Source organism: Oncorhynchus kisutch, linkage group LG1 (assembly GCF_002021735.2).
Source record: "Oncorhynchus kisutch isolate 150728-3 linkage group LG1, Okis_V2, whole genome shotgun sequence".
NCBI classification, from domain to species: Eukaryota; Metazoa; Chordata; class Actinopteri; order Salmoniformes; family Salmonidae; genus Oncorhynchus; species Oncorhynchus kisutch.
In genome coordinates, this window is record NC_034174.2 from 72402675 (window position 1) to 72415174 (window position 12500).

Below are 12500 nucleotides of genomic sequence, written 5' to 3' on the forward strand. Positions count from 1 at the left end.
CTACCCCCTGAGGACACTAGTTATGACCTGCTTCCCCCTCACCACCACCCTCCCAGTCTCGTTACTCTCCAACCCCACCCAGCCCCTCCCCACCTCTGTGGTCATGGGTAATTAATTAGCAAGCTGTTCCCAGCAGGGGCCAAATGAAAGCAAGCTCAGTGATACAGTCAGGGGGGGGGGGGGGGACACCCAGACTCAGGAGGCAGGTTCACTTCACACAGTAGTTAGGGACACTCAGACTCAGGAGTCTCCTGCACTGCGAGCTGCAATAGTATTTTAGCCCACTGAGCTAAATCCTTGGCATTAGCATGGGGAATCGATCCAAATGTTCAGGTTTCAACCAAAGGGACTTATCACACAAGCCAGCTCTGATACACTAATTACAATATTATCTTTCTGGGGCCAAATGTATTTTTTTTCCATGAAGACTAGAAAAGTATTTAAAAAACAAGGGTTAGAACTGGTTCAGGGAACAGAACCGAAAACCGTAAAATAACCAAATCATTTGAAGAGCAGAACCCATACTGAAAAAGAAAGTGATCTATAGTGTTGGGGACATTCTTTCATGTTCCACGTATTTTTTACCCGTCCCCAAAAAATCACAACAAAGCGCCTATGCAAAGCCCTCACTCTCACTCAGAAACCTATTCCAGCGTCTGCCTGCCAGCTGAATTTTTTTTACAGTGGGTGTGTATGTAGGTTACCTGCCCCTCCCATCTGAAGCATAGGTTACTGTAGCCTACTGACAACGTTACATAGGTTACTGTAGTCTACTGACAACATTACATAGGTTACTATAGCCTGCTGACAACATTACATAGGTTACTGTAGTCTACTGACAACATTACATAGGTTACTGTTGCCTACTGACAACATTACATAGGTTACTGTAATCTACTGACACCATTACATAGGTTACTGTAGCCTACTTACAACATTACATAGGTTACTGTAGTCTACTGACAACATTACATAGGTTACTGTAGCCTACTGACGATGTTACATAAGTTACTGTAGCCTTCTGACAACATTACATAGGTTACTGTAGTCTACTGACAACATTACATAGGTTACTGTAGTCTACTGACAACATTACATAGGTTACTGTAGTCTACTGACAACATTACATAGGTTACTGTAATCTACGGACAACATTACATAGGTTACTGTAGCCTACTGACAACATTACATAGGTTACTGTAGCCTACTGACAACATTACATAGGTTACTGTAATCTACTGACAACATTACATAGGTTACTGTAGTCTACTGACAACATTACATAGGTTACTGTAGTCTACTGACAACATTACATAGGTTACTGTAGCCTACTGACGATGTTACATAGGTTACTGTAGCCTACTGAGAACATTACATAGGTTACTGTAGTCTACTGACGATGTTACATAAGTTACTGTAGCCTACTGACAACATTACATAGGTTACTGTAGCCTACTGACGATGTTACATAAGTTACTGTAGCCTACTGACAACATTACATAGGTTACAGTAGCCTACTGATGACGTTACATAGGTTACTGTAGCCTTCTGACAACATTACATAGGTTACTGTAGTCTACTGATGACGTTACATAGGTTACTGTAGCCTTCTGACAATGTTACATAGGTTACTGTAGCCTACTGACAACATTACATAGGTTAGTGTAGCCTTCTGATGATGTTACATAGGTTACTGTAGCCTACTGACAACATTACATAGGTTACTGTAGCCTACTGATGATGTTACATAGGTTACTGTAGCCTGCTGACAACATTACATAGGTTACTGTAGCCTACTGATGATGTTACATAGGTTACTGTAGCCTGCTGACAACATTACATAGGTTACTGTAGCCTACTGACGACATTACAAGCGTAATTCAGAAATTAGGGAGAGATGGTTAATTAGAGAAGAATGGATGGACTTTTCAATGCCAGTTAAGGATACAATAGTTATCACTTTTCACGTTGGATTTAGTAAATACAATAGATAAGACGTGTTGTTAATTCTAGTGCTGCTCTGAACACACAAGCTCGTTAGCTAGCTAGCTTGCTCTGGTACCAACATTAAACCAACTCGGAAGTTCAAACACATTCAAAGTTCCTCCATAGAAGCCACTCCACCGTAGGTAGAATTCTGTGGGCCTAATTCAGATAATGCTTGTCATAACAAAATGCTCAGAGCTTCAAGGCAAGCTTCCTACATCCTCCTTCCTCACCCTGAAAACTTCCGTTGCATCTCCCGCCCTACACTGTGACTGGCAGCACAGTATGTGTGTTCGTCTTTCATTATGATTAAACCATACTGTTACGACAAAATACAATTTGTTATTGACGACTTTCCTATACAGATGAAATCACTTACCTGCTCCACAGCAATCTGTTCTATATGCACTGATTGGTGAAGTAATATAATGTCGAGCTAAATGTCAAATCAAATGGATGTTTCAGAGGTTTAAAAAGGAACCGAAAGGAACGATATAAAGCGTTACTTTTTGGGGGTTCAAACTGGTTCAGAACTTTATTTTGTTAGTGGGAACAGTGGAACAGAATGAAAAAATAATGGTTCTGTTCACAACAAAACAATTGGAAAATAACTTTGGTTCCAACCCCTGATTTCAAGTGTTCTATAAATTAGCTATACTCCTGGTTTGGTTAGTAAACCTCTTGTAGATGGTGACCATTGCACACTGCTAACTTGAATACAACGGAATCACCCACAGCATACTAACGGTCACATTGGTTCTTTGTGTTCTTTTCTGGATAGATTCCTTGGGGAAAGAGTTTGTCACGGAGGTTTGAAACTACAAAGAGTATCATGCTTTATCTTCATGGCATGTACTCTACTGTAGCCTGGTTAGATCACACTCCATCTACGAATCTCTTTCACCCTCTTCATCTCCTCCGTTAAATGTATCATTATCCTCTCACTATCGTTCCTTCTCTGAAGAGTCACCTGCACAACACATGATGATCCCAGTTCTTCTCTTTTCTCTCTCTCTCTCATTTGTAATTCATCAAATGTTACTTCCCTTATTCCTTCAACCTGTTCTGGTATCATAACCTCCCTCTGTCACTCTCTCTCTCATCCCTCCATCTCTCTCATCTCCATATACCGCCACCCCTCTCTCGACGAGCCACACTCCCCTTGTGTTCTGCCTCTCTGTCTCTGAAAAACCTGACTCTCTCTAACCCCTTCTCCATTTCTCTTTCTCTCCCTCTTCACCTCTCTCTCTCCCTTCTCTCTCTCTCTCCCTCTCGCTGTAACTCTGTCTGCCTGTCAAAAAGCGGCTTCAAAAGAGGTTCCGTCGGCGTGACAGGGAACAGTGACAACTTCAACAACAAGAAATGTTCGCACAGCATCTATACATTCTGATCATATAACCAATAGACTCTCAGTGTGCTGCATTGACTCAAGTCAAGAGAAGCCAAGATATTTCAATGGAGACATTTCTCTATTCAAAAGCAGTATACACCCTAGCCAATCAATTTTATCCAAGCACCTAGACTAGGGTTGTGTCTCAAATGACACCATATTCCTTGTTTAGTGCACTAGCTTTTGATCAAAAGTGGTGCATTACATAGGGAATAGAATGCCATTTGGGACATGGAGGAGGATATCAGGTAGCCTATTAAGGGGAATAGGTATCGAAGGGGCAATTCAAGGCATGCTGATGAGTTGAGCTGATAGGGCACTCTAAGAATCTACGACGACCAAGACATTCCGATCATGTCATTTACAGAACAAACCGCCAAAGAGAGGGGATCAGTAACCAACCGATTAGACTCTCACTGTGCTGCATTGACTCAAGTCAAAAGAAGTGGTCCTCTGTAGCTCAGTTGGTAGAGCATGGATAGTGGGTTGGATTCCCAGGGCCACCTGTACGTAAAATGTATGCAAGCATGACTAAGTCGCTTTGGATAAACGTGTCTGCTAAACGGCATATATTATTATATTAAGAAGCCAGGATATTTCAGTGAAGATGCATTTTTTTCTATTCAAAGTCCGTATCCTATAAATTGTATCAAAACACCTACACTAGAAGTATATTCGGTTGCCTGTTCAGAGGGATACGTGTTGAAGGAGTGCTGATATGAGTGAGAGCGTGAGAAAGAATGGCCCTCTGAGAAGCTACGCTATGTGGGCTGCAGCAGTATCACAGCGATGGGGCCCATCTATGCTATTCTTAGACCTTCCATCCTACCTCCAAAGACAGTCACACATGACTGGCAGTGGCGGTGGGGGAAAAGAGAGAGAGGTAGAAAAAGAGAGACCTTTGGAATGCTTATTTTCATCACAGAGAAGCAAACAGTGAGCGGGTGGGAGTCAGATGATCGTCACTTATTAGAGCGACAGTTAGTGAGGGCATACATTTTCGGCATCGACGATGGGTCAGTACACTGATGGTCGTTCGGGAAAAGTCTATACTTGGGAGATGGTGATGCATTACAGGTTCAACGAGGAATGAGAAGAGGACCAGAAAAAGTCTAGAGTAAGAAAATAACTATTTAAATGTCTTTAACTTTGACCACAAGGAATACTTGTACATCTCTCTCTCTCACAAACAAACCGACAAGCACACACACACTGTCCGATACATTCAGTACACACAAAAACCTGTCAGCCTGCACTTCGAGTCCCCTTAATCCTTTAATGACTCCATCAATATTTGTAAAGCCAGTCAAATGAAGCCAGAAGCCAATAGAGTTGCCTGCCAGGTCGTCAGTCTGTGGCCATGATGCACTGCTGCCACTCTCTCAACACACACACACACGCACACACACACACACGCACACACACACACATGCGCACACACACACATGCGCACACACACACATGCGCACACACACGCACACACACACACACACACACACACACACACACACACACACACACACACACACACACACACACACACACACACACACACACACACACACACACACACACACACACACACACACACACACACACACACTCTGGTCACAATCTACTGATCACAGAAGGGGGCTGCCACACCACTAAGCCCGGCAAGAGAACAAGAGAACACGTAATCCACCACAAACCAAACCAGCTCCACAAACAAGCTCCTTCTGGGTTGCACGCTCCCGTTCCCAATCTATCTGTCTGTGTCCCAAATGGCACCCTATTCCCTATTTAGTGCAATATTATTGCCCCATAGGGCTCTGGTCAAAAGAGGCGCCCATTACAAGGAATAGGATGTAATTTGAGACGTAACCTCTGTCTGAGATCTCCATCCTCAGTCAGATAAATGACCCTTTCACTCGCTCTGGGTTTCATTCAGTCTGTCTGTCTCTCCCTGCCCCTCTCAAGTCAAGGGCTTCATTGGCATGGGAAACATACTGTATGTTAACATTGCCAAAGCATGTGAACTAGATAATAAACAAAAGTGAAATAAACAACAAAAATGAACAGTAAACAGTTCCAAAAGTTCCAAAAGACATTTCAAATGTCACATTATGTCTATATATAGTGTTGTAACGATGTGCAAATGGTTAAAGTACAAAAGGGAAAGTAAATAAACATAAATATGGGCTGTATTTACAATGGTGTTGGCTCTTCACTGGTTGCCCTTTTCTTGTGGCAACAGGTCACAAATCTTGCTACTGTGATGGCACACTGTGGAATTTCACCCAGTAGATATCAGAGTTGATCAAAATTGGGCCTCTCTGTCTGTCTGTCTGTCTGTCTGTCTGTCTGTCTGTCTGTCTGTCTGTCTGTCTGTCTGTCTGTCTGTCTGTCTGTCTGTCTGTCTGTCTGTCTGTCTGTCTGTCTGTCTGTCTGTCTGTCTGTCTGTCTGTCTGTCTGTCTGTCTGTCTGTCTGTCTGTCTGTCTGTCTGTCTGTCTGTCTGTCTGTCTGTCTGTCTGTCTGTCTGTCTGTCTGTCTGTCTGATTACCTTTCTGCTTCCCTGTCTATCTCTCTCCTGCGCTCTGTCTCACTTCCAGTCTCTGCCCCCCCCCCCCCCCCCAGCTCTCTTTCACTTCCAGTTTTCCATCCACTTTTAGTTCCCTCTACGCCCACCCCAGGGAGAGAGAGAGGAAGACAATTAAGTCCTTTCTTCCTCTACGCTCTCCTAACTCTTTCTTCCTTCATCCTCCATTCTCACCCTTTATCCGTTTCTAGTTTCATTCTCTATTTCACGCTTTTCTCTCGATCTCGCTGGTACTGAAAACAAAATGGTTCTCGATTTAAATAACAAACCCGAAAATGTGCAATGACTGTCTCTACGTACTAAAAGGAGTACAAAAAGGAACAACATTGGTTACTAACGGCCTAAAGAGGGGACTTTGGTTTTACTGGTCATATTAGATCATTCCTGTTCACAAAAGACATGTAAATAAGCCCTTTCAAAGGCAGACAGTTACACATTCAGCCTCATGTGGATATTGTATCACACATAAAGAAACGGAAGGCTTTTCAATCGAACCTGCATTGTGATATTTAGGCCGCTCTTTCTCTTCAAAGACCACCGCTACCACCAGGTACATTCCGCTCATGGGTGGATGCGTCCAGTTTTCACAATAACAAGTGTGTATGTTCACGGATAATAGTTTATTATCGAATACACTTCATATGTGTTTTTATGTTTTAAAATGCATTTTCGTGAACTAACACTCGCACTGGGCTTTTTCTCCTCTCCCTTGCCAGCTCTGACTTTGCTGATAGCTACTTTATAGGGCGGAAATGTACTGGTTGTCCCACCTAGCTAGCTTAAGATGAATGGATAAGAGCATCTGCCAAATGACTACAATGTAAATGTAATAAACATTACAGGTTTGATTGAATTTCGGGCCTAAGACTGATGGACTGCATCTGTGAAACAGAGAGAAAAGGTCAAGCGTAAAAGGCCTTGGGGGTCCTACCTTGTACATTGCCAGCCCAGATCTCCTCTCTACTCTTCAGAACTGGCATGGTGGTGTGGTCTGAGACCCAACTACTCCTCTCATAGCACCGGATGGAGGGAAGGATGAACAGATGAAGCCGTGCAGAGAGGAGTAGACGTGAAGAGGGCTTATGGAGTGGGGGATGAGCACCGGGATTGAACAAGTGTGCGTGTGTCAAGTTTGAGTGTGTAAGGAGAACTCAAAAAATAAATTGAGAAATGACGAATGGAGAAAGAGATGGAGAGGGGCGAGGCGCTCTCTCAATCGTCTCTTGACGTCTGACTCATCCTCCCGTCTTCTTCCACTGGATGATACAGCGCGACGAGGTTTCCTCTGACAACTCCGTGTGTGTGAACAACGGTTGCCGTGGCAATGCGGAGATCAGAGCGTGTCTTCCTCCTTCCCTTCTTCTGTTTCTTCTGTCTCTCCCCTCGTTTATTTAGTCACCATCATCGGTCTGTACGTTGGGTCTTTGTCAAGACTGGGGGAGAGAGGAGAGGAGGGAGACAGAGAGATGGTCAATAACCAGACATGATCTGTTAGGGCGAATGTTTCTCTGCTTAATGGTGAATGCTTTTGTGTCGTTTGTATACACAAGTCAATTGCTTCAGAGGTTCAAGGCTTTTAACACAGCTTTTTACCTTTCACTTCGCTCTTGGCCAACACACAATTATGCAGTGTGATTTATCTTCTTATCATATATTATAAAAGTTCCATATTATACATTGACAGACAGTACAAAATACGTGCAAAAGAAAAATAGTACTTAGTTAATTTTGTCTGGTGGTTGGATTCAACTCTGGCCTAACATTAAATACCACTTTTTAAAATCTAATTTCAGAAAATATCCCATATCTTACATTGCAGACATACAAAATGTGTAAAACATATAGTAACCACTTTGCCAATGTTGACATTAAAGGCCCAGTGATGTCAAAAACTTGATTATCCTGTGTTTTATGTATATTTCCACAATATGAGGTTGGAATAATACTGAGAAATTGTGACAATTACAATAATGCCCTTTAAGTGTAAGAGCTTTTTGAAAGGCCGTCTGTTTTGGTGGGATGGAGTTTTGGCCTGCCTATCACCAGGCAGTAAATGAGTTAATAGACAAATAAGAAAAATAGTTCCAAACCTCTCTGCCAATAACAGTCCTAGCAAAATTTTAGCTTGAGAAATGTATATTTGCTAAAAAGCTATTTTTGTTGAGTTTTTTGCTATTTTAATTAATAACAATCACCGTAAGGTACTAAATTGCTACCAATAAATGATTTAATATTGAAAAACAAACGGCTGCGTTGGCCCTTTAAGTATTCAAGGTTTGTAATGGGTAGATTTAACTTGAGCCTAACATTCAGGACATTCAACATTAGATTTCTGGAAAAAGTTCCATACACAACAGACATATAAAATGGGTTCAACAAATAGGAAGCACTTTGCCAATGTTGATGATAAGTATTCAAGAAGTAACTTTGGCCTAACACCCACTAGTCTCTGATCTTGTCCGTGTAATATATGCATCATTCTCTCATGTTCTCTTCCTGCCTTCATCCCTTCCTACTTTGTAGATGGGTTGTGTCCTGCATTTCCCCGCTGAATTTGACCATGTTGCCCTCTAGGAAGTGTGTGTGTGTGTGTGTGTGTGTGTGTGTGTGTGTGTGTGTGTGTGTGTGTGTGTGTGTGTGTGTGTGTGTGTGTGTGTGTGTGTGTGTGTGTGTGTGTGTGTGTGTGTGTGTGTGTGTGTGTGTGTGTGTGTGTGTGTGTGTGCATGTGTGTGTGTGTGCATGTGTGTGTGTGTGTGTGTGCATGTGTGTGTGTGTACACACATTTTAGCCCTGGGAAAAATGTCAGAGGATATCACTGTGTAAGGAATTGTTATCCTGCCTGGCAGAGTGATAAATTATGTATTCAACACATTTTATATCCAAAACCCATCTTTCTCTCTTTCCAACTGTAATTATCTCAAACTCCTTCAGTAGTATTTAAATGACATTAATAGTGCAAATGATGTATTGGGCTCAAAGAAAGATACACACACTTCGGCAATTAAATACTGTACCGCATGCAAGTAAGCCGGCCAGCCCTGGCCTCACTACAATCAAACAACGTCTTTCAAAGACAATTATTCAGAAATATACAATATGATATATTGTGGTGATAGTAAAATGGATTAAACAAAACCACTGATTATTAATATCTATCTGGAAAGTGCAGCAGATTGGAGTCTCCTTGCTAAATACGTAATTATAACTTCCTTTGCCCCCTTCAAAAAAGGAACGCATAGCTTATGATAAAGGAAATATGTGAGTTACTGGCATACAATGTAAATCACTCTGAGACTCAATAAAAAGTGCCAGGTCTATAGCCTACATACAGTAAATGCAAATCAGTATCATGTCTTTACAGAATTGAACAAAAATGTCACAAATTGAACGTATAGGTTAGGCTAGCCATGTCTCTCAAATGCAGCAACATAATCTCACCTCTCACCATGCGTCACAGCGTTGTTATAGCATTAATCCTTTATAACTGAGATGGAGGGCTGGATGGATGCCCTTTGTGAGTTAGAGACAGGAAGACATTGTCTGAGTCCCGAATGGCACCATATCACCTATACAGTGTACTACTTTCGGCCAAACCCCTGTGGGCCCTCGTCAGAGGTAATGTACTATATAGGGAACAGGGTGCCATTTGAGACGGAGACATTGTCAAAAAATGTACCTGGGAGGAACATTGTGTATTATAAATAGTAATAAGAGCTCACTCTCCAAGCGTAGTGTCATCCCTCCTCACTGTGCTGGGTTAAAAGCCTACCTAAATCATTCAGACTGCTTGGGTCTACAGTACACTATACTCAATTAACATCAACGCGCTGTAACTTTGAGAGACTACTTCTACTCTAATGATTGAGATGGAGGACTAGGAAGGAGAATTAGTTAAAAAAGCTTAATCCAAGGCCTTCGTAAAGGAAAGTGTAGACTTAAAATTATATCTCACATCCACTAACATCTGACATTGACTTAAACCACTTAAGATAAGAATCAGATTTGATACTACAGTATATGACATTTTGTAGAATTGTAGATAACTTGAAAGTTAGTTGATCAATACTTAGGTCTTGGGTAATGACTAGGTAGGAGCTGTGGCAGTTATATATGCTGCCTCTAATATCAAAATAACCAAAAGCAAGCCAAGAATTTCACATTTTGGGGGAATATGAATTACATTCACAAGCACAGTTTTCACCATGCACCAACCTCCATCTTAGACCCCATCTCCATTAGAAGCTAAAGTGAATTTCTCAGAAATGACTAATAGGCATATGGGGTCTATTGAAAAGAAAAACAACAAACGCCATTAGGACACTCAAGCCTGCAGTGAACCACCACGGGAATCCTATGATGTAGCCTGAAATCAACACTTTAGGGGGCCTCAAAGAGGACCAAGCACGCCCTGGCTGGTGTACGATTCACTGTATCACTCATTTAAACAGATTCATCACACAGACAGTTGAATGTAAGGGGAAGCATGGGAGGAAATATAGCTAAATATCAGAAAATATCATAATAAGATAGAGATACTGAAATAAAACCAAATCGAAACAAGCCATAATGCAGCCACAACGGTCCACATTGCAAAAGGACAGTCAAATTACCTGTACACTCTGTATTGTACATAACAGATATAGGCTAGGCTCTATGGGCCCGATTCCGACTTAGGAAATGACGTATTCGTTAAGTACGCCTTTCCTATGCACTTGGTATTCAGACTTACCTTATGAAGGTGCGTAACGGTCTTTGCAAGCGTGGTTCCCTTGCGCACACTCAATACATTTTATTCAACTGCTGAAAACCCTCCCACTTGCTGGCCAACAGAGTTTCTTGTATAGTTTTTATTCAATAGGGTTGTCAGTACCTTTATCTTAAGCCTTATAAATACGGTGTAGCTTTAACGGACACAACAGAATATATTGAACGGGTTTAGAATATTAGGGATCAATGAAGGAAAGCCATCTAAATATATGCAATTTGTAGATTTAAAAAGGCTCTGATATTGTATATTATTTAACTTAAGAAAGTATTTATGAATCATTAAAAAAAATGGTGTGGAGAGCCTTCATGAGCGAAAGAAAGAAAACAGTGGTTTGATTCATTCTGAAAATGGTCACATTCAGTTCTTCAACCCATGGTAATGTTGGAAGATTACTGTACATAGAATTATAATAGGGAGAATAGTGTACAATAGTAGGTTATACCCTCATCTACTGCCTGCACTAACCATGGAACTGTGTGATGACACAGCCAAGTATTGCACAATGTGTCGGGTTCAAAATGTTGAGGCTTGGTCTGCCCGCTCCATAACGATTTAAATTATTTTGGGGCTCCCGAGTGGCACAGCGGTCTAAGGCACTGCATCTCAGTGTTTGAGGCGTCACTACAGACGTCCTGGTTCAAATCCAGGCTGTATCACATCCGGCCGTGATTGGGAGACCCATAGAGTGGCACACAATTGTTCCCAACGTCGTCCGGGTTTGGCCGGTGTAGGCCGTCAATGTAAATAAGAATTTGTTCTTAACTGACTTGCCTAGTTAAATATAGGTTCAATAAAATAAATAACTCAATGTGGAAAAAGTCAAGGAGTCTGACTGATACATTTTTAGGCCTATAATTAAGACAAAGTCCATATTTTTATAATGTAAAATATTAGCCACTATCATTAGCAACTTTCAGTAAGCCGAATAACAACACATATTCAACTGCCAATTTACTGTTAGTTCCCTTCAGTTGGTATAGACTACATTATCATTCCATTTAATTACATTGTTTTGTTTACCTACATTTGAATCCTCTGAAAACGATGTCACAGCTTTTTTGGTTGTTGCTGAGGATCATTAGTAACAGTTAATAATATATATATATATATATATATATATATATATTAGTACCAGTCAAAAGCTTGGACACATCTACTCATTCAAGGGTTTTCCTTTATTTTTACTATTTTCTACATTGTAGAATAATAGTGAAGACATCAAAACTATTAAATAACATTGGTTGGTTTGGGATGAGTTGGACTGCAGAGTGAAGGAAAAGCAGCAAACAAGTACTTAACATATGTGGGAACTCCTTCAAGACTTTTGGAAAAGCATTCCAGGTGGGGCTGGTTGAGAAAATGGTACCTTTATTTAACTAGGCAAGTAAGTTACTATTACGGCCTACCAAAAGGCAAAAGGCCACCAGCGGGGACGGGGGCTAGGATAACATTTTTAAAAAACACACACATCACGACAAGAGAGACAACACAACACTACATAAAGAGAGACCCAAGACAACAACATAGCATGGCAGCAACACAACATGACAACAACATGGTAGCAACACAACATGGCAGCAGCACAACATGGTAGCAGCACAACATGACAACAACATGGCAGCAGCACAACATGACAACAACATGGCAGCAACACAACATGGCAGCAGCACAACATGACAACAACATGGCAGCAACACAACATGACAACAACATGGTAGCAGCACAGCATGGTAGCAGCACAACATGGTAGCAGAACAACATGACAACAACATGGCAG

General features: G+C 41.4%; 1 protein-coding gene across 1 annotated transcript in view; it reads right to left on the reverse strand.

The window, feature by feature from the left end:
- Positions 1 to 12500, reverse strand: part of LOC109884513 (glutamate receptor ionotropic, NMDA 2B-like) — a 125339-nt gene that overhangs the window by 110082 nt on the left and 2757 nt on the right. The window contains 1 exon segment of the mRNA XM_031832169.1: positions 6887 to 7388. Within this exon segment, the coding sequence (XP_031688029.1) occupies positions 6887 to 6895 (9 nt within the window). The 5' untranslated portion in view covers positions 6896 to 7388.